We start from the raw sequence: 23,891 nt of genomic DNA on the forward strand, positions 1-23,891 counted from the left end.
CCTCCACAGTGGATTGCGCTGCGGGGGGGGGGGGGCGATCCACACCACTAGCCCACCAGGGAGCATTCACAGATCCCTTTAGATGCCGCTTTCAGCTTTGACAGCGGCGATCTAAAGGGTTAATAGCCAGCCGCGGCGATCGCCGCATGCTGGCTATTAGCCGCGGCCCCCAGCTACTGAAAACAGTCGGGGGCTGCAGAGTATGGAGCGGGCACGAGTCCGGAGCCAGCTCCATACATACTGCAGAGCACTGCATGCTGGATATTAGCGGTGGTGATGCATCAGCGGCCCCCGGCTACTGAAATCAGCCGGGGGTCGCAGAGTACGGAGTGGGCACGAGTCGGAGCCCGCTCCGTACACCCAGAGCGCCGCCGCATCAGATCCGGCCTCCCCGGCTCCACAAATATTGAACTTGTATCTCCTGATGCCCGGGACATGCTATTCCGTGCGTCAGGAGATACAAATTCCACATCCCTAAAAGGATAGATTCAAAAATATTTTGAATCGATTCAGTATCGCCAAGTGAAAAATTGCCATAATCGCGCGAATCGATTTTTTCTTACATCCATATGTGCTATGGGGATTTTCTCCTGCTCTGGACAGTTCCTGATACGGGCATCAGGTGTCAGCAGAGAGCACTGTGGACAAGACAAAAAAAGAAATTCAAAAAATAAAGATTTTCCTCTGTTGCAAACAGGTGCTAAAATGTACTGAAAGGATTAAGATTTTTTAATAGAAGTAATTTACAAATCTGTTTAACTTTCTGGCACCAGTTCTTTAAAAAAAAAAAAAGTTTTCCACCGGAGTACCCCATTAAGGTAAAAATGGGCTTGGTCCTTAAGGAGTTAAGGATTGGACTTTGGGGGTGGGGGGTGGAAGGCTAGTTTTTTCCTTCTCGCCATAAAGCTTTTAATTTTCCAAGTACAGACCCATATAAGGGCTTGTCACCAATTGAACTTTGCAACCGGTAACTTTTGGTGGGGGGGGGGGGGGGGGCTTTGTTGGGTTGTTTCTGTGGAGTGCACTTAAATATAACACATTCATTTTATTATGTATGTCCATATGATTACAATGATACTCAATTTATATAGGTTTTGTTTTTACTTAAAATTATATCTTTTTTTGTAAAAAATCAGTATGCTTAAAACTGTCCTTCATCTAACCCTTATTTTTTGTTATTTTTTTAAACATCTTTATTGAGTTTTATTTTCATTACAACAAACCACACTGCACATTCATATATTACATATCTTATAAAACCAATAATTATACAACCAATATCTGTATATAAAATTATTAAGATTATATTCTCCCTGGGGGATTATTCGGGGAAACCCCTTCCCATTTGATTTACCACAAACCCCACGATTTATCAAATTCTTTACATCTGTTTTTCGATTTGCCTCTTCTAGATCTTGCATTAATATTTTTCTATATTTATGCACTCTGATCTCTAGTTTTTTCGGTAACATTTTTGTTTTGGCGAGACTCTTTCATCACTTTATTGATTTATTTTTTCTGGTATATGAAGTGGCCAACAATCTGCATTTATGGTATTTGGTATTTCATTACATTTACACCGTTGATTAATATTATATTTTATTAGTTCAGACATTAACACATGTGGCAATTACAATTTTTGCGTAAAAAAGTCACACGTACTTGTGCACGTGCGACTTTTCTATATATGCTGCGACTTTTTGATTTTTGCTTTTTCCAAAGCAAATTTCGGAAATCTGCTCAAGTAGTAATTTTTTTTACAAATTTTCAGTGGTCATGTATTTATCAAATGCGATAGTCACTAATTATGAAGAAAAAAAGTTGCAACTCCATTTATAAGTCACATATGTATTCCAGGTCAAACCTGGCTTACAGAAAGTGCATACGTCTGCAGAAAAGGACATTAACACCCACTTTAACAACTGTTCTTGTTCTGCGTCATGAAACAAAATTACTACATTAATGTCAATGCTAATTATAGAACAAAATTATTATATAACTAATAACTATTAATTTTAAGGTTGAAAATACACACTGCACACCTTGTTAATTTTAGGACACGTACATACTGGCGTACCCACTCAATTTTAAAATTAATGTTGCTTTAAAATAGAATAAGGGTCTTGCCATGCTTCTGTGAAGACATCCTGTCCTTGAGCTCTGTCCCTGTCTGCCCTGCACTAGGGAAATTTAGCCTTCATATGGGTGCCAAATAGAGCAAGAAGATGCCTAAATCTGGGGGAACCCCTGCTGCCACGGGAGTTCCAATATCCAGTTACTTCTCCCTGCTACAGGACGAGTACTCAGCTATGGACCGCAGTGGCGCTGAATTGGCGCCATCTCCCTCCAGCAGAATGCCTCTCACTGCACCGGCTACTGCATCTCCCACCGCTGCCGCAGAACCTCTGTCGCCGCCACTACCGCTGCCTGTACCTGCCTGGGGCGAGTCCACTCTGCCCCTGACATCCCCGGAGGTGCCGCTGCTGGACCTGGATTCACCTGAGTGCCGGGCCCCGATCCTCATCTGCCGACGGGCCACGTCTTCTTCTGTTTCTGTTATTCTTCTTCTGTTCTCTCCCCTCGGTTGGTTGACCGGGATTCTAGTCCATTCGCCCCTTTCCAAGTGGTGCTTCACTGTTCTCTGAGTGCCTCCCTTTTGTTATGGCGCCGCTTAAGGTCTCCTCCCTGAATGTGCAGGGTTTTAACATCCCTGGGAAACGGGCGAAAGTAGTATATAATTTCCACAAACAGAGATCTGATATAGTGTGCCTACAGGAGACCCACCAGGACTAACTATCGGGATTCTGTAACCGGTATTACCCGACATGGTTCCTAGTAGCTCCCCTCCCAGAAGGTTAAAGGGGTGGCGATTTTCTTCCATAAGTCCCTAGCGGTGCAAACTTTAGATTCCCGTATTGACCAAGACGCCAGTTATGTGTTTGTGAAATGTTCCATTCAGGGTCGTGAATACACCGTGGCCTGTATCTACGCACCAAACCATGGACAACATACTTTCTTGGTGAGGACGCTGGAGGACCTTAACGCCTTCTCCCAGAGTATGTTGATTGTGTGTGGGGACCTTAATGTTATCCTCAACCCTCCCATTGACGTCTCCTCGGGCTCTAGTACACTCTCCTTTGCAGTGTTGAATGGTATCCGGAGGACCTTGCATCTACACCAACTCTGTGACGCTTGGCGCCTACTACATCCTACTGATCGCGACTATACGTTTTTCTCGCATGCGAGGGGAGTGTACTCCAGACTTCATTATGTTCTTATTTCCCACCACCTTCTCCCCTCCCTGAGTGCCTGCTCCATTGACCCAATGATTCACTCAGATCATGCACCGGTCTCCTGTGTGCTCCAGCTACCCGCTCTCCAGGGAGTTCACCTGGTGCCTTAATGAGTCGTGTTTGTTGGACCCCCTATGTTTGGCGGACCTCAAACAAGCCATTGCAACCTTCACGCTCACGCATGTCTCTGACTCTACGCTGCCCCAGACCCAGTGGGAGGCGCTTAAATGTGTCTTGTGTGGGATCCTGATACGGCACGGAGCCAGACACAAGAGGGAGGCCTCTTTGAAGCTCTCGGCCCTGATAGCCCAGTTACGTTCCCTTGAATTACAGCATAGGCAGACGCTTGCTGATGATGACCTGCAAGACCTCCTCAGAGTGCGTAAGGAAATTCTGGTCCTTATTCACAAAAAACATAACCTTTTTTGCCAAATCTGCTCGGCCTCACACCATGAATGGGGTAATAAGGCAGGTCGGATGTTAGCGCAGGCCTTGAGGGATAGGCGAGCCGCCCTTTTTGTTCCATCGGTTAAAAACGCCTCAGGCCACATGGAACATCTCACTGACAACATTCTTAATGCTTTCCATTCTTACTATTCGGGCCTCTCTGACCCTGCGGGTAAGGGGGGAGTTCCACCCCCTTCCTCACAAGATATTCTCTCGTATCTGCAACGTACCACCTACCCAGCTTACCACTCCCCATCCTGGACGATCTAGAACGACCGTTCACGGTGGAGGATTTGGAGCTAGCTATTTCCTCCTCCCCTTCTGGTAAATCCCCAGGTCCCGATGGCTATTCCGATTTTATAAAACGCTCCAAACGGACTTGTCCCCTTTCTTGCTGAAAGCCTTTAATGCCATCTCCCCCTCCTCCCCCTTCCCTGACTCCTTCCTGACAGCATTCCTTACGGTGATCCCTAAGGAAGGCAAGGATCCTAACCTTTGTCAAAGCTATGGTCCTACCTCTCTCCTCAATGTGGACACCAAGCTTTATGCGAAGTTAATTGCTTTGTGCCTGGCCCCCTTCTTGGAGTCCCTGATTCATCTAGACCAGGTGGGCTTTGTCCACAACCGGGAAGCCCGTGATAACACTCTTAAAACATTCTCACTTATCCATCATGCTCAAGTGACCAAGTTTCCTTGTATGGACTTGTCCCTTGATGCCGAAAAGGCATTTGATCGCGTGAACTGGGACTTCATGAGAGGTGTACTGGAGCATTTAGGCCTTGGCCCTCTAGCTCTCCACCGTATCCTCGCCTTGTATAGTACCCCTTTCGCTAGAATGCGCATTAATGGTTCCCTCTCTGCCCCCTATCTATTTGTAATGGTACTAGACAGGGCTGCCCCCTCTCCCCCTTGCTCTATGTCCTAGTGATGGAACACCTGCTGCAGGCTATCCACCTCAATTAGAATATTAGAGGCATAGCGATGCGAGATCTTCACTTTAAGAGCTCTGCTTTTGCGGAAAGCTCTGCTTTCTCCTCCTCTATATCTCCTCCCCCGAATCCTCACTCCCCGCGCTCCTCTTGGCCATAGCGGAGCAACTACAAGATCAATTTTTCTAAAAGTGTTGCGATGAATGTCTTCTTGGACTTCGCTCTGGCCCATAGGCTTCATGGGCTCTTCCCCTTCTCCTGGTACCCTTCTTCTTTCTGCTACCTGGGAGTCCTTATCCCTAAAGACCTTACCCGCATAGTGGACCTGAATCTCACCCCGTTGCTGGCCCAGTTTAAAGGGGATCTTGCTAAGTGGGACCGTAAAGACCTTTCATGGATAGGCTGTATCAACATATTGAATATGAATTTGCTTCCTCGCCGGCTGTATCTGTTTCAGACCTTGCCAGTGATGCTCTCTAGGGCTTTCTCCCGACCCTTAACCGCACTCTTCACTGGTCTGGCGGCCGACACAGGCTCTCTAAGGACACCCTGGCTCTGCCTAAAACAGATGGTGGTTTAGCATTCCCTGACCTGTACACCTACTACCTGGCTTCCATTGCGGCCCATATACTGGACGGATTTCACATTAAATTGTGGCTCCGACTGGAATCTGAACTTTCTCCCTTCCTTCTCACCTCCCTGCCCTGGATCCGCCCATCATATTGGACGGCAAGCTCTAAACACCCACTTCCATTTGTCGCTAGGGTCATGTTGTATTCCTGCCTCCATCATCTTGTTAGAATAGCTTTACTTTGTCCATTAGGCCCCTTAACCCCCCCCCCCCCGAGGGGAAATCCGGATCTTTCCCCGGGTTCCTCTCAGGGAGTTTTCCTTTCTACCCCGCTAGCGTCTCCCCTGCCTAAAACTAAGGTTCTCCACTCCTCCTCCCTGAAACCCCTCTCTGACATTGTGGGCGCTACTACCCCCTCCACCCTGTGTATGTTCCAATACTTTCAACTCCGACATTTCTATGACACATGGCGGGTCTCAGGTGAATTGCATAGGGAGGCCTTACCCTTTGAACAACTCTGTTTAAGTACTGTTAGACCGACTCATACGATATCCCTACTCTATGCTATGCTTTGTAACAGAGACTCCCATGCGCTGCTACCCTATCAACAGAGTTGGGTTGGAGAGCTCGACTAAACCCCCAGCACTGAGGAATGGGTAACTTCATTCATGCTTTGTCACAAGGTTTCCAAAGCGGTAGCCCTGCAGGGAACAAACTATAAATTGCTCTCTAGATGGCACAGGGTTCCGGCCCTGCTCCATCGTTTCTACCCATCGGTGCCTGATGTTTGCTGGAGGTGTGGCCAAGACATGGGTACTCTGTCCCATGTGTGGTTATCCTGTCCCTTATTGGCTGACTTCTGGTCCTCTGTTCGGGCCCTCATTACTGATATCACTGGAGCCCAGGTAGCGAACACCCCACAGGTTCTCCTTCTCTCCATGTTACCTGGTTCTTCTGAATCCTTGAAGAAAAGCCTTGTTGGCGTGCTTTTAGCGGCTGCTAGAAGAGTCATACCGAGACGTTGGAAATCTACGTCCCCCCTACCACTACCGACTGGCTTAGAGAAGTTCTATATTTTCAGGGCATAGAGGAATGTTTAGCCAACCTCCATGGTTCCTTGGAGCAATATATTGGGCGCTGGCGCCTCTGGATGGATTTTGCTGCTTCTGCTCGCTTCTTGCAGTTTGGGCTTTCTACCTCCTCACCTCCTCCTCTGTGATCTCCCTATTGTCCTCTGAGGTCTAGTCTCCTAGTCTCCAGACCTTCTCCCTCCTCCCCCGTCTTTTCCCGGGTTCTTCTTCCCTACATTCTTCCAGTCCTTGGTCTCTCCTACCCTGTCGCTTCATTTGATCCTTTGAGTTCTTTTTCGTTTGTTTCTGTATACTTGCACTTCTATGTACTATTTTACCATGAACCCCTGTTTATGATGGTTATTCTTGTTGTCATGTATTTCAATAAAATTATTTTTGAAAAAAAATTAATATATATATATATATATATATATATATTTGGTACAATGGCCGACTTCCTTCCTGCTATTCCCTTCTTTTGGCTTAATGGGAAGAACCTAAAGTAGAGGAGATTGCTTATCTGTACCAATACTGATTTTCTTCTTAGTTTGCCGGGGTAGACTTTTCTCACTGTTACTAAGGAAATGCCTTTGAGTCAGCCTACTGACGTTAGTTAAATGCAATATATATACAATTTAACATAAAAAATAAATTAAAATAGAATAAGGCACAAAATAATTGTGTAAGACTTTTTACAGACTACATAAATAACCCATGTGTGGCACTTACATTTTTCCTTAAAAAATAGAAACATCCATAGTAATACAGCTTCATGCACATTTTTGGGTGGGTAACGTACTGAGCCGTTTTATTTTTTTTGTGCCTTCACAATTGTTTATGTGTCTGTTGGTGCTGCACTGTCTTCCTTCCTGACGTAATCTCCGGCCTTAGAAACGCAAGACTCCGCCCACCAATGTCACAAAATGTGGGCTCAAAATTAAACAAAAAAAGCCTCCAGAGTACGGATATTCATGGTGCGGCATAGTATGTTTTTAATATTTTTAAATTTCTGAGGAGGGTGAATGGGTTGTTGCGGGATAGTTGGAGTGCAGCTATTTAGTGCCAGGCAGGCCAGTCAAGATGTCACCCGAAGCGGTATGCCCCCCTCCCCGTCACTCTCTAGCTACTAGTAATAAAGGGTAGATAAAAAAAACTTCGGCTATTAACATAAGGGAAAACTTTACTGCTTTAAAAAAATGCTTTTGTAAGCTGATTTCCCGGGTTTTGCTTACGTGTGATTTATTTATCAAGGTCGTGCGACTTTTTGATATAAAGGTTGCATGGAAGCAAAAGTAAGTTAAAAAAAATTGTCATATAAAAGCCATACTTTTGAAAAGAATGATAAATCTCCTTCAATATGTTTATGTTTTTTTGTTTACATAATTGTATTTGAAAAAACGGAGAAAAGGGGGGTAATTCAAAATTATATTAGGAGAGTGGCTTATTCACATTTAAAGGGGTATTCCAGGCCAAAACTTTTTTTTATATCTCAACTGGCTCCGGAAAGTTAAACAGATTTGTAAATTACTTCTATTAAAAAATCTTAATCCTTCCTATAGTTATTACAGGGGTGTGGAAATAAAAAAAAAAAACTACTTGTCCAAGGGACTAAAGCGGAACACAATCTACTTGTCCCTCAAGAAAATCCACTTGTCCTGGTATTTTCAACCAAAATAATATGATCCACCCCACTAGACCACCAGGGAGGGTTATAAGATCCCTTTAGACACTGCTGTCAACTTAGACAGCGGTGATCTAATGGTTTAATAGCCGGCCATGGGATTGCAGCATGCCAGGCTATTAGCGGCGGGAGAGCTGTAGCTAACTCCTTTTACACCCGAGGCAAGCCCAGAAAATTGCCCCCCCATCTGACCCTATAACTCCAATGTTTCCATATACAGGGATGAGGGTAATCTTGTGTGACATGATCTGTATTTTTTATCGGAACTTTTATTAGGAAAGGGGCTTATTCACATATATACACACTTCATAAAATATTTTAATCACAATTTTTCAGTCTTCATAGGGACTTATATATGGAGTCTTTTGATTGGAAACCACTGAACACTGCTGTGTTACTGGGGGGGGGGGGGTGTCTGCTTCTCCAGTTTATATGCTGCATTTTATTTACTCTAATAATGTGTCAGAAAATGCTGGAAGTTGCATTTAGTTACTTGGTAACTACAACACCCAGCATGCCCTGATACATCCTATGGTTGTGTGGGTGTTGCAGCATGTTGCACTGTACAGTAGTACAGTTAAGGTTATTGTGTAACATGCTGGGAGTTGTAGTTTTGGTTTGTGTCAGTTGCAGAGCCATAGGCTGTGTCAAGGAATACAGGGAATTGCAGTTAGTAACTACAACACCCAGCATGCCCTGATGCAGCCTATGGCTCTGCAGCTGACCCGAACCAAAACTACAACTCCCAGCATGTTACACTTTATAGTTCTACAGTTTAGGTTATGGTGCAACATGCTGGAAGTTGTAGTTTTGGTTCGGGCGTGTTTGCGAGCTTCCGTGGGGCTCTTGGTTGGCGGGTGAGTATGAAGGGGGTGGGATTCTGGGGGTGCAATTTAGTGTGGGTAGCCAGATGTCACTAAAAATAAATAAAATTAGATAGCACAACTGGCGGCAGCACTTGTCAGTCCGCCCCTGTACAAAACATACATGCATACACATATCATACATACACCGGCCACTGCCCCCTATATTATACATTACATGCATACATCATACATAGACACATCGGGGGAGATTTATCAAAACCTGTCCAGAGGAAAAGTTGCTGAGTTTCCCATAGCAACCAATCAGATTGATGCTTTCAATTAAAGGAGCGATCTGATTGGTTGCTATGGGCATCACAGCAACTTTTCCTCAGGACAGGTTTTGATAAATCTTCCCCATCATACATACACCCACCGCTGCTTCCCCCCCCACTTCATACATTACATATACACATCACACATATACCATACACATATCATATACAGTGGTCCCTCAACATACGATGGTAATTCGTTCCAAACGAGCCATCGTTTGTCGAATCCATCGTATGTTGAGGGATTCGTGCAATGTAAAGTATAGGAAGCTGTGCTCACCTGTCCCCGCCGCTCGAGATGGTGTCCCCGCCGCTCCCGATGGTGACCCCGGCCTCCGCTGGGCTCACCGCTGTCTTCTCCGGTCCTCTGCTGTCTTCTCCGGTCCTCTTCTTTCTTCTCCGGTCCTCTTCTGTCTTCCGCAAGGCCTTACTGGGCCTGCGTAGCGACGTCATTACGCCGCTGCGTACGCCATTCCTATTGGATGTCGTGCGCAGCAGTGTATTGACGTCATCGGAGAGGGCCGAGAAGACACCGGAAGACCAGCGCTGGACCCGGAGGGCACCCCGGAGCATCGTGGAGGGGTAAGTAATACTTACCACACCACACGGGGAACATTAAGCTGCTATCCGGCAGCAGCTTAAGCATTTGACGCTGCCGGATAGCACTTAATGCGATGTCCCCGACATAAAAAAGCATTGTATGTCGATGCTGACATCGACATGCGATGGCCTCTGAGAGGCCATCGTATGTCGATTTCATCATATGTCGGGGCCATCGTAGGTCGGGGGGTCACTGTTTACGCATACACTCACACCATAAATATACACCATACATATGCACACATCATATACAGTATACACCTGCCACTGCCCCCTATATCATACATTACATACACACATACACAGACACCATACACACATCATATATCCACATGACACATACACCATACATATGCACACATTATACATACACCCGCTGCTGATACACCCCACATCATACACACATCACACATACACGGACACCACACACACATCACACATACACATGACACATACACCATACATATGCACACATTATACATACACCCCCCTAATCATACATTACATACATATACAACCACCCTTCCCGCCGCCTCCATGCTCAGCCTCTTCACCTGAGCCGGTGTGAGGTGAAATCCCCAGCCCTTGCAGTCTCCTCACACACGTCCTCTCCCCGCTCTGTATTTTCCCCCGTGAATACTTGAAACCTCCTCGTGATAAATGAGGTCCTGTGTAGACAGAGCAGGGGGAAGGGAGGGGCTGTGTGTGGGGAAGGGAGGATCTGTGGACGTCCTCATTCTCCCCCTTTCTTCTTGTGTTAGAGCTGCGCTCTCCATCCTCCGGGTGGGGGGGGGGGGGTGAGGGGGCGTGGCTTAATCATCTCCTGCAGATGTGTGACCTCGGGTTCTGCCCTCGCTCCTGAGATCCCCTCACACCTGCTGGGGGGCTCTGAGCAGCGGCCCCCGGCTACTGAAATCAGCTGGGGGCCGCTACTGCCCCCTCCATAGACTGAGTGCCGGTGTGAAGTGCAGACTTGCATCGGCTCCTGCACCTCACACCGGCATTAAAGAAAAATAAGGGCGAAGTCTGTCTGTCCCTGCTTGCCCGATACAGGGCTAAATCTATAAAAAAAATTCACCTGCCCGGCGCCCAAAACTACATGTCCCGGGCGTCGGGCGATAGGATTTCCACATCCCTGGTTATTAGCTTCTGAAGTTGAGTTGTTGTTTTCTGTCTAACTGCTCTCTGATGACTCACGTCCCGGGACGTGACATCATCATTGAGCAGTTAGACAGAAAACTTCAGAAGCAAATAACTATTGGAAGGATTAAGATTTTTTAATAGAAGTAATTTACAAATCTGTTTAACTTTCCGGAGCCAGTTGATATATATAAAAAAAGGTTTTGCCTGGAATACCCCTTTAATGTTTAAAGCATTTATTACTAAATGTCTAAAAAAACAAACAAACTTTTTTTTAACTATTTTCCTTAGTCCCAGTTGCTTTTTAAAAATTTTTTTTTGCATGTTCTGTGTTTTTTTTCTTTGGGGGGGGGGGGGGCGAGGGGGGAAGGGGCATTTGTGGTCCATGGATTTATTTTTTCTGAAGCTTATCACTGATCAGCAATCGCTTTTTTTTTTGGGGGGGGGAGGCTGTTATTTATTTCACTGTTATATCAAAAAGTACACTACACAACACAGCACTACACTCTTTAGAATGAAGTGCAAAACACAAGTACACCCTTAGACATGAATTTGTCGCCCCAGTGATAACTTTTATACCAGCCTCCCCCTCTTCGAGTCCTTTTCCGCCAGAGCCACTGCCACTGCGCTTGTGGCACTGTGTGAAAAAATCAGAGAGGTCTCTCAAAGTATCCTATCCAAACGCCAATCCCTAGGGGTGAAAGTAGGGCCCCTAGTGACAACATGTTGCTGGTCAGATATAAGGACAAGAGGGAGGTTATTATGCTGACTACCATTCACGGTAACAGCAGTACCCCTGTGCCTGTGAGAAGTACAGTAAATTCTCCCTTAGCGGACACCTTCCAATAGGGGACACCCTTAATTCCCCGGCAGAGTCCCATAAGACTTAAAGGGGTACTCCGGTGAAAAACTTATTTTTTTAATCAACTGGTGCCAGAAAGTTAAACAGATTTGTAAATGACTTCTATTAAAAAATCTTAACCCTTTCAGTACTTATTAGCTGCTGAATACTACAGAGGAAATTCTTTTCTTTTTGGAACACAGAGCTCTCTTATGACATCATGACCACAGTGTTCTCTGCTGACACCTCTGCTGACTGTCCAGAGTAGGTGAAAATCCCCATAGAAAACATATGCTGCTCTGGACAGTTCCTAAAATTGACAGAGATGTCAGCAGAGAGCACAGTGGTCATGATGTCAGCAGAGAGCACTGTGTTCCAAAAAGAAAATAATTTCCTCTGTAGTATTCAGCAGCTAAAAAGTACTGGAAGGATTAAGATTTTTTAATAGAAGTAATTTACAAATCTGTTTATCTTTCTGGCACCAGTTGATTAAAAAAAAAAAAAGTTTTCCACCGCTTTAATGTATTAAAGTACCCCTTTAACCCCTTAATGACCAAGCACATTTTCACCTCAAGTACCAGGCCAATTTTATTTTTGCGTTTTCGTTTTTTCCTCCTCGCCTTCTAAAATCCATAACTCCTTTATATTTCCATCTACAGACCCATGTAAGGGCTTGTTTTTTGCGTGACCAATTTGTACTTTGTAATGAAACCTCTCATTTTACCATAAAATGTACGGCGAACCCAAAAATTTTTTTAAATGAAAACCAAAATTTTGCACATTTTGGAGGGTCTTGTATTCCCACTGTACACTTTATGGTAAAAATGACATGTGTTCTTTATTCTGTGGGTCAATATGATTAAAATGATACCCATGGCTAGATACTTTTATATTTTTGTACCGCTTTAAAAAAATCTAAAACTTTTTGTACAAAATCAGTATTCTAAAATCGCCCTATTTTGACCACCTATAACTTTTTCATTTTTCGTATATAGGGCGGTATGAGGGCTCATTTTTTGTGCCATCATCTGTACTTTTTTTAGATACCACATTTGCATATATAAAACTTTTAGATAATTTTTTATTAATTTTTTTTAAATAAAATGTGACAAAAAAGCAGGATTTGTGGACTTTTTTAATTTTTACGTTTACGCCATTCACCGTACGGGATCATTAACATTATATTTTGATAGTTCGGACATTTACACACACGACGATACCAAATATGTTTATTAAAAAAAAAAGAAATTACGCTTTTTGGGGGTAAAATGGGAAAAACTGACAATTTTTATTGGGGGAGGGGATTTTTTCCCTTTTTTACTTTTTATTTTTACATTTTTCAACTTTTTTTTTACACTTTTCCAAAGGACACCATTTTCCAGTGTGAAACCTGTCCTGAAAAAACAGGCCTCTGCATCAAAGATTGCTTCAAGGCATACCATACGTCTATGGAGTACTAAATTTACGATTTACCCCATTTTTATCTTTCCCCCAAATTACCTGTATGTTGTATATGAGCCATGTGGCGTTGTACCAATGCTATTGTTCTTTTCTGATGTGTTGGCAGTGTTGTACATGAGCTTGGACCACTGCTATCTACAGTGCTTTTCTGATGCATTGGCAACACAGAGACATTCCAGTCCCTGGTTGGTATAATCCCCAAAAAGTCACAAGAACGTTGATCCAGGAATTTACTCTGATTGCCATATGTGGCACGGGAAGGAATTTTCCCCCCTGGTATGGTGCTAATTGGCATCTGCCTCAAAAGGGGTTATTTGCTTTTCTCTGGATCAACACAGTAGGGCAGTGTTTCCCAACCAGGCTGCCTCCAGCTTTTGCAAAACTATAACTCCCAGCATGCTGGGAGTCATAGTTTTGCAACAGCTGGAGGCATCCAGGTTGGGAAACACTGCAATAGGGGGAAATTTACTAACTGCGATTTTTGGTACACCACATATAATTAAGCTAACTGTCCTAACTGCAACTGTCAGCTGCCCCACATGTGGGGTATTTCTGTACTTGGGAGGAATTGCTTTACAATTTTAGGGGGCTTTTAGAGATGAGCGAACTTACAGTAAATTCGATTCATCACAAACTTCTCGGCTCGGCAGTTGATGACTTATCCTGCATAAATTAGTTCAGCTTTCAGGTGCTCCGGTGGGCTGGAAAAGGTGGATACAGTCCTAGGAAAGAGTCTCCTAGGACTGTATCCACCTTTTCCAGCCCACGGCAGCACCTGAAAGCTGAACTAATTTATGCAGGATAAGACATCAACTGCCGAGCCGAGAAGTTCGTGACGAATCGAATTTACTGTAAGTTCGCTCATCTCTAGGGGCTTTTTCTACTTTTACCTCTTTGGGGTGACACCAGCATTTTAGTGTAACAAAAAATATGTTTTTTTTTTACACTTCATGCTGATGTAGCCCCGTTTTTTTCCATTTTCACAGGAGGAAAAAGACCCCCAAAATTTGTAACGCCACTTTTCCGTTACCCCATATGAGGACGTAAAGTGCTTTGTGGGTGCATGGCAGGGATCAGGATTGAGGGAGCACCATGTACGTTAGAGGCCTAAATTGATGATTTGCACTGCAATGGCTGATAGTTGCAGAGCTTCTGACATAAAAGCTAAAAAAGAATAACTGACAAGTGACCCCATTTTGAAAACTACACCTCTCATGGAATGTAACAAGGGATGCATTCAGACCCTACAGGTGTTTGACAGATTTTTGGAACAATGAGCCATGAACATTTATTTTTTATTTTTACACTAACCTGCTGGTGTAGCCAGGGGAAAAAGACACAACTTTTTCAGAGCATGGAAATACTCCATATGTGGATGTAAAGTGCTGTGCAGGAACACTGCAGGGCTCAGAAGGGAGTGAGTGCCTTTAGCCTTTATGGAGAGTGGATTTGGTTAGAATGGAGGTCAGGAAGCCCCCCATTGTGCCGAGACAGCAGAAACCCCCCACAAGTGACCTCATTTTGGCAATTAAACCCCTCAAGGGGTACAGTGGGCATTTAGACCCCAAAGGTGATTCCAAGATTTTTGAAACAGTAGGCTGTGAAAGTAAAAAAATATTTTCTGTGTACTGTTCAAAACATCTTGGAATTACCCTTGGAGTGTAAATGATAACTTTACCCCTTCTTACGTTCCTTGAGGGGTGTAGTTTCCAAAATGTGGGGGTTTCTGCTGTTCTGGCACTATGGGGGCTTTGTAAACGCACAGGGCCCCTGACAATTCCAGCCAAATTCTCTCTCCAAAAGCCCAATGGGTTCCTTCTCATATGAGCTCTGTTGTGCACCCGCAGAGCACTTAAAGGAAAACTGTCAGCCAAGTTCACCCACACTAAACCCAATACACTGGGTTATAGTGTGGGTTAACAGGAATCCAAGGAGGGGTCACTGACTTTTCTCCCTCCAATTGCAGCTGAGTTATGCTCCGGTAAATTCCGCTGTTTGTCCCCAGCATCGCGCTTCAAGGCGGGGCCCCTGCCGGCCTTCTGCCTCTGACACGTCCTAAGCCCGCCCCATTGCTTTCAACTTTCAACTCTGTGAGCGCAGCGCTTTGTCTGCAGAGCGCATGCGCCTAAAGCTTCACCCAGCTCTCACGTCCTCAGCATGTGATAGCTCTGCGTACGGACAGAGAGAGCTCTGCGTACAGAGAGAGAGCTATGGCCATTGTTACTGCGCATGCGCAGATCCCTCGCTACACTTGGAAGTCGGGAGTAGCGAGGCTTTAGCGAGAGGGTGAAAAGTTTAGGCGCATGCGTTCTGCAGACAGCACTGCGCTCACAGAGCACGTGACTCAACTAGGAGTTGAAGGCAATGATTATGCTAAGTAAGGGGGTGGGCTTAGGACGCGTCAGAGGCAGATAGCCGGTGGGGGCCCTGCCTTGAAGAGCGATGATGGGGACAAACAGCAGAACTTTACCGGGGCATAACTCAGTGGCAATTGGAAGGAGAAAAGTAAGTGACCCCTCATTGGATTCCTGTTAACATATTAGGTATTTCCTTACTCGGGATAAATTTGGCTACAAGTTTCGGAGGGATTTTCCTCCTTTTACCCCTTGTAAAAATGAAAAAAAAAATCGGGCTACAAGAACATGTTAGTGGAAAAAAATGAGATTTTGAGTTTTCTACTCCACTTTGCTGCTATTCCTGTGAAACACCTAAAGGGTTAAAAAACTTTCTGAATGTCATTTTTAATACTTTGAGGGGTACAGTTTTTATAATGGGGTCATTTATGGGGGATTTCTAACATAAAGACCCTCAAATTCACTTCAACCCTGAACTTGTCCCTGAAAAATTCTGATTTTGAAATTTTTGTGAACATTTTGAAAATTGCCGCTAAACTTTGAAGCCGTCTGATGTCCTCAAAAAGTAAAAACATGTCAACATTATGATATTAACATAAAGTAGACATATTGGGGGAGATATATCAAAGGATTTAGAAAAATGCATTGGTGCTGAATTTATCAATTGCGAATTTTCTGCGAAAATTAGCATCGGGCAAAAGTACGCTGAAATGTCAGACCATGCTGAAGCAGGTTTAAATACAGTCTAAATCATAGATCCCAAAGTCTGTGCGCAGAATTTATCCAGAGCCGCGCAACTTTTGATAAATTCGGCGCACAATAGACAGGCCTAACGCTTTGTAGTTTGGTCTATAATGATGCGGGACATAGACAGCTTTGATAAATCCCCCCCATTGTATATGTGAATCAATATATCATTTATTTGTCATGTCCATTTTCCTTACAAGTTTGTGTGACCTTCCCTATCTGTAAGGCTGGATTTGTACTGTAGTTTTTGAGTCAAACACAGAAGTGTATTCAAAAAGAATGGGAAATATAAAGGAAGCACTTATACTTTTCTTCTGGATCCACTTCTGGCTTTGACTTAAGACTGCAGTGGTACGTTTCCCAATAAATAAATAAAAAGGCATGTGGAAACCCTTCCTAAGTAAAGTATATGTGCCTCTTTACATACATCTACTGGCATTAATCATTAAAGGATTAACTGTTGCTGAGGAAATCTCTGAAGATCAGAATGTAGGTGTCAGCTGACATGTTCATTCTTACTTGAACTGGTTTTCCCAAAACAATGCTTTCCCCGGGCTACAAGGGCTATATATGCTGCTTTTTATATATTCACACTTCATGTTCCAAAGCTCCTGGCAGATGGGAACAGTCAGGTATTGTAATAAGACTTACTACTTTGGAAGGGTTTTATATGTACTATAAATCATAAATGTCAGTAGTCTACAGTTATAATGGAATTTGTTCATGAAGATTTTTGTTTACATTGTACTTTTATTACATCTCCTATAAATAGAAAATAGAATGTATAACAAAGTTATTTATATAACATATCTGGACAAAAACTGTAGTGCTGTGAGCTTGATGTTTCATGCTGCAAGTGTCTCAACAAATTGTTCTAAGCTGTTACAAATACACTGTAAGCTTAGCTCACGCCAGTGTTGTGCTCCTCTCTATCGGAGTGAAAGTTTTCATAAAAACAGTATAGACTTTAGGACTATTCTTGCTTTCAGAAGACTCAAAAAATGATTAATAGTAACAAATAGAATTCTCTGGGATACATTGAAGTACATTCAGAGGTAGATGATAGTGACCAAATATTTTACTTTTGATATTTTAAGACAGGGAAAGCATTGTATGAATAGGTGTTCCCCATGATTACAGTTATATGATTGTGTGGTGTACAATATATGTGACTCATTACACCATTAATGACAGCTGACAGTTTTCAGTTTAAATATAGACTAGGCTAGATTATATGTCTTCTGTTCTGGTTATAATATACTCCATATTTAAACATTTTGCTACAAATTCCATTAATAAAGATGTGTACAGCATATTCCTGAAGTCTTTACACCCTCCATATTACAAAGCTATGAACACACTGTGCTGATGTATGGTTAAAACAGTGTTTCTCAGTTGCATCTATGGGTATGCTCACTTATAGTTCAACATTCATTTTGTGGTATACGCCGGCAAGTCAGTAGATCAGTATACTGATGAATGTTGTGGCATACCTGTGCTGGATGCTTTGATTTTATTGGACCAAATGTAGTGTTCATTCTGCATTTGTGTGACAGTACATTTGCTGTACGCAACATAGTCAACTATGTTTTTGTGTACTCCCAAAAAAAAAGGATAACAGTAAAAAAAAAAACAGTATAGGAAGAGTGCAATTACGCCCTAGAGTGGTGCTTACCAACCATTGTTGCTTCCAACTACATGCTGCATGCTGGGAGTTGTAGTTTTGCAACAACTGGAGGCACACTGGTGGGGACATCTTCTCTTGCTCTCCTCTGTACTGCCATCTTTATATAACAATGTATAGAGAAGCAGTCATCATTCATGAGGTAGTTGTTATCACTGTTATCACTGCTAGTTTTATATTAAACAATCAAAAAAAAAAAAACAGCAATCCAAAAACAAAACAGCATTTGACACATAGCTTACCTGTACTTTTAGTATACTGCCCTATATTGTAGGTGAAAATCCCATATAAATATTATTGCTAGTATACAAATGTTGATGTATGACATCACAAAAAGTGCATTTTTGTTTGCATAGGCCCTAAAAATGTATATGTTTATTAGATATTACTATACTTAGCTTTGCATTTACTGTGTCTCTTATAATGTTATGTAACACAGAGTTTTACGTTTTAGTAAAAACAGTGACACCTAGAGGATAAAACTGATAATTGCTTACATTACAAAAAAGCTCTGCGATAAGTTGCAGTTCATCAAAAACAGTGCAATTCCATTTTCCTGCATTATTTTTTCTAATGCTTTTTTTTTTCTCCTTTGGCAATTTTTTTTAATTCCTGAGTTCACCCCCCTTTTTTTTTTTTACTCTTAAAGGGGTGAACTCAGGAATGGCTGTCACACCCCCTGCCATAGACATGACTGGAGGGGGAGTGGCGTGACGTCACGTCCCCAGTCCCAGAAACCTGGAGGTTTCTGAAACTGGAGAAGCAGCCCCGTATAGAATGCGGGTGCTGCAGGGAGATCACGGGGGGGTTCCAGCAGCGGGCCCCCCGTGATCAGACATCTTATTCCCTATCCTTTGGATAGGGGATAAGATGTTTTTGCCTGGAATACCCCTTTAAGTAAAAATAAGATGAAAAAACACTGGATAAAACCACAAATGCAGAACCCACATTGCAATTGTAATGACACAAGATTTTGCCATAATATTAATGCCAATTATTTGAGCCCAAAAATGCTGAAAAATCCCTAAGCATGGTAGACCAGGGCAGCTTGTTCACACGTGTATGTACCATCCTTCTTTTCTAGGGGTACAGACAAATATTGTGCAGCAGAAGGCCTATGGCTAGAATAGTATAGCTGCTATTGGAAGGATGCCCGATTTGGAGGAGAAAGCAAAGTGTACCAGTTGCAGGAGATGGCGATCAGAAACTATCAGCAAACTCAAGCTACTGTTTGGAGTTCACAACTTGTGCCTATGCCTGATAGAAGTGCAGATGCCTAGATTGTGTGCCAGTGAACATGAATTTACTTTAAAGCTGCTCTCCTGTTCCTAACAGAGCTGATAAGTAATGATGTAATTGTGTAGATCACAAGAAATCTCTAACATTGGAAAGACTGGCATCTTCTCTACACAATAGAGCATGTAATATTCTGCTTGTCTGATTAACATGACCACCCAGAATCAGTAAGAAAAGTGTATGTGTAATGCAGGCAGAGTGGGGCAAACCTGACACTAGAAACAGCGCCAGACACAGCAATGCTGATTATGGTGTTTATTTACAAAGGACATACAGAGTCCAAAGCAAAATGTACATCCAATAACAGGCAGGGGTCAGAAGACAGACAGACAAGAATCAGGACTGGCAGGTTATAGAGACCTTAAAGGGGTACTCCGGCGCTAAGACATCTTATCTCCTATCAAAAGGATAGGGGATAAGATGCCTGATCGCGGGGGTCCCACTGCTGGGGACCACCGGGATCTTTCACGCAGCACCCCGTTACCATCAGCCCCCGGAGCATGTTCGCTCCGGGTCTGATGACTGCCAATCACAGGGCCGGAGTATTGTGACGTCACGGCTCCGCCCCCGGATAAGATGCCTTAGCGCCAGAGTACCCCTTTAACAGTTCAATTAACACTCCAGAATGACCAAACCTGCTGAGGAGTGCCTTCCACGGATTGGAAGAGGAACCACTAGGGAGCGCACGCCAACCCTATAAAACAAAGCCAGTGCTCGTGCGCTGCCCCTAGTGGAAACAGCAGGAGACACACCAAACCAGTAAATGCAGTGGGAACATGGCACCCAGAACGTTGCATGATGCTGATAAGACCCTGGGCACATGGTACGCTGGTGGATGAAGACCAGCAGTGTTACCATATGAATGCATCTGAGCTGGGATTAAATAGATGACACTGCAGGCATACAGGTGGTAAATTATATATGCAAAAAAAAAAACATGAGTGCTTCTTTTACTGGCCGTATACAAAAAAAAGCTTTGTTTTACAATAAATGTACATTCATGAAGTTAATATAATTTTTGTATGTCATTCACAGGTGATAAATGAAAGGATGGACGAATACCTTGTATCTCGAACCATATACTCTGACACAGTTTTCCATCAGGAAAATGAGAAGGAAGAATTTATACCGAAAAGTATTTCACAAAAATTGAAAGATAACTGCAGGTTGATAAAATTATTTATTTTCTAAGTCTCAAATCTTTTTATCAAAGACGTTTGAATTTACAGATAAAGTGTAAATGCAGTATTTAGATACTCTAAACAATTCAAATCAGTAAGACCTTACACCCTCAGAAGGAGTGTGACTGGGAGCTGCCATAAAAAAAAAAAAAAAAAAAAAAAAGAGTAACACATTATTATAATAACCATCGTTAGACTTATGGTTGGGCCAGGACATTTGGTCATACACCCGTATTGTGCTAGTGTGAAATTAACCTAAGGCTAAAATCACACATACAGTTATTTGTGCCGTTTTTTTTATCCAAACACAGAAACTTAATAATAAGAGAGCGGTATCAGTCTGTCCAATATATTTTTCCTTCTTTTTTGGATACACACCTGGCTTTGGCTCAAAAACTACATTGAAAGCTGCAACACAAAAAAACGAATAGCCTTATTTGTAATAAGCCGATACATAGCATTTTCCACAATAACTTAAAGGGGTACTCCACTGGAAAAACATTTTTTCTAAATCAACTGATGCCAGAAAGTTAAACACATTTGTAAATGACTCCTTCCAGTACTTATTAGCTTCTGTATGCTCCACAGTCAGTTCTTTTCTTTTTGAATTTCTTTTGTGTCTGACCACAGTGCTCTCTGCTGACACCTCTGTCCATGTCAGGAACTGTCCAGAGTAGGAGCAAATCCCCATAGCAAACCTATCCTGCTCTGGACAGTTCCTGACATGGACAGATGTGTCAGCAGAGAGCACTGTGGTCAAACAGAAAGGCAATTAAAAAAGAAAAGAACTTCCTCTGTAGTATACAGCAGCTGATAAGTACTGGAAGGATCAAGATTTTTAAATAGAAGTAATTTACAAATCTGTTTAACTTTCTGGCACCAGTTGATTTAGAATTTTTTTTTCCAGTGGAGTACCCATTTAATAACTGGTATATGTGTGGTGAGTCAGTGCTCTCTCTAATAGGATTCTAGAAATCCTGCTGATTTTAGTGCCTGGCTAATAACAAATGTGATTTTGTTGTTTTTGCTCTTTCCGGCAGCTGTACACCAGCGACAGCTCGTCTAAAGCTCAAGCAATTTTTCCCAGTTCTTAACTGGTTGCCAAAGTACAGATGGAAAGAGTGGCTTGTTCATGATATTATCTCAGGACTATGTACAGGACTTGTTGGCACATTACAAGGTAAGTCTTTACTTCTGCAAGTTTCTTATGTTAAAACACTACCACACTGCAATCCTATCGCTGATTTATATACACAGACCAAACACCAACTCAGACTTCACTACTGGAAGCGTCCATATTACTTAAAGCGTACCCGTCAGACCCAACTAAATTTTTTTTTTTAATGTATCACTCAGTACCTAATCCTGACCAGTACATCTAATTTTTATGTGTCTAGCACCTTTATTTTTTTTTTTTATTACACTTTTAATTTACCTCACTAGTCTACCTCACAATGCAGGTCTCTATCCCCTTCCTCAGTATGTTGTCTGCGCACATCTCCGCTAGCATTAGCAAAACTACAACTCCCAGCTTGTCCTCACTGACAGTAGCGGGACACAAGCTGACAGTGGGAGGATTTTTCCTCAAGCTGTGAGCCCTGCACTCACAGCTGTCAATCAAGTAAGTGTGTCCATGGCATAGGTGATGACGCATGGACATAGCAGGACTAGAATGTGTCTAATGAATGTTCTAATGAAAACAATTGCAAAACCTATTGGTTTTGCATGCATTACAACATATCAAAAGTTTTTGTATTTGACAGTGCCTCTTTAATTAACATGTTGCAACATATTTTAATGAATTGGTAGATGTTATGAAAACTCTTAAAGGGAGCCTGTCTTCATAAAAATGCAGTCTTATCTGCCGATATCATGTTATAGAGCAGGAGGAGCTGTAATGTAAACCTTTGCTCATTCTATGCTAAGTAGTCAAATGGATAATGATTGACAGCTACCTAGTGATTGACAGCTATCTGTGTATAAGCGTGCATATAGTGGGAGCTGTAAATCACTGAGTAGGACCACCCACATCAATAGTTAACTCACTGTAATGTAATTGTCCCTATAAAACTATATATCAATCTGATCAGCTCCTCCTGCTCTATAACATGATGCCTGCAGATTTGACTGCATATTAAATGTAATGAGTTCCCTTTAAGGTGCTCATACATTAGCAATAACTTTTGGCTGAACTTTCGTTTGCCCTACTTTATTTCTCTCAGCATGACTGAACATTCATGTTTGCCATATGAGGAGGGGTAAGCCGAAGCAGACTGCCACCATCAATAGCCAGAACAGAATGATTTCTGATGCTGGCTATTTAACTGTTTAGATGCTGCTGTCAAAGCAACATTTAAACTATTATAAGCCATGTTATAACCAGGGTGTTGAATTGTCTTCTTTTAATGCAGTTACATAGAGCTGATCCATTATTATGGCAGCAGGACAACTTTACTAGACCTCCATATCTGACATCACTGATCTGCTATTACAGCTTTCATTTTAGCAGAAAGCGGTCCAATCTGGTGAGATTCTTTCTGAGAGAAACAAAAGTGATGGGAGGAGCTGTTCCTCATTGCATCAGAATGTCAAAGTGAAGAAAGAAGAATGTTTTATGTTTTATCTTCTATTAATTCATGAGGTTTCCCAGGGAGGTCCTCTTTAATTCCTTTTGGAAAACCCAAATCTATACAGTTCATTATTAACCAAATATGCCTGCTAAGTTAACTTTTTAAACTTTTTTGAAGAGTTTGTGCCTGCAGGAGAGGAAAGCCACCTGTCAGAGCTACTTTCTAAGAGAACTGTCAATGAGTGGTTTGTGTATAATTGTGTATACTAGTGTATCGGTGAGGTGCCAACCAATTGTTGGTGAGGCACAGCTTGGTAGGCAGACTGGGTTATATGCTGCACAGTCCTCGGAGTGTTCTCTGCGATTGCACCAATCACAAATTTCCAGATGTATTAAGGTACATTTTAACAATATTGCCATGGATTATGACCAATCGTGAGACCCAGACATAACAATGTTTGGCTAATGAGACCCATTAAAAAAAATGAAGAAGTCTTCATGCAACTTACTGAATTAGGCTGGAATTCCACTTTCTTTTTTGGGGGGGGGGGGGGGGGGGGGGGGGGGAACGCCAATTCAGCCGAATTCGGCCCAAAAATGCTGCGGCCAGATTTTAGCTGTAAATAAATGAGAAATTGCTAAAATCTTTTTCCAATTTGCGTTTTTCAGTTTGGCGTTTTTTTTAATCACTCTTTTTTAGCTCCCTGGCAGTTTTGTAAAATCGCACCATGTTGAGCCTATGGTGTTTTTTTTCCCTGCAATCGTGGCGTTTTTCTCCAATAGAATTCTATGGGAGTAAAAAAAAAAAAAGCCAAGAAAAACGCCATGTGGATTTTAGCTTGGCATTTTTGCAGGCGTTTTTTATTCTTTTTTGGACCTTAGCGATCCA

At 42.7% G+C, this 23,891-nt stretch overlaps 1 protein-coding gene and 1 long non-coding RNA gene across 7 annotated transcripts in view; one reads left to right on the plus strand and one right to left on the minus strand.

Annotated features, from left to right (window-relative positions):
• The window catches only part of LOC130368994 (pendrin-like), a 222,433-nt gene that overhangs the window by 69,017 nt on the left and 129,525 nt on the right, over positions 1-23,891 (plus strand). For 5 of the 6 annotated variants that reach the window (XR_008892636.1, XM_056573591.1, XM_056573592.1 and 2 more), the window contains exons 2-3: positions 20,288-20,418; positions 21,474-21,613. Coding sequence is in view for 4 of the 6 variants with exons in the window: in XM_056573591.1 (XP_056429566.1) it covers positions 20,288-20,418; positions 21,474-21,613 (271 nt within the window). In the remaining 2 variants the exon portion in view is untranslated. Of the gene's footprint in view, positions 1-20,287; positions 20,419-21,473; positions 21,614-23,891 lie in introns of those variants that run through there. The other variant, XM_056573595.1, reaches the window with a different exon arrangement.
• LOC130369006 (uncharacterized) overlaps positions 1-23,891 on the minus strand; it is a 97,936-nt gene that overhangs the window by 7,384 nt on the left and 66,661 nt on the right. Inside the window, exon 2 of the long non-coding RNA XR_008892643.1 lies at positions 17,948-18,056. This is a non-coding gene — a long non-coding RNA (uncharacterized LOC130369006). The remainder of the gene's footprint in view (positions 1-17,947; positions 18,057-23,891) is intronic.

The sequence above is a fragment of the Hyla sarda genome, chromosome 4 (genome assembly GCF_029499605.1).
Source record: "Hyla sarda isolate aHylSar1 chromosome 4, aHylSar1.hap1, whole genome shotgun sequence".
Taxonomy (NCBI): domain Eukaryota; kingdom Metazoa; phylum Chordata; class Amphibia; order Anura; family Hylidae; genus Hyla; species Hyla sarda.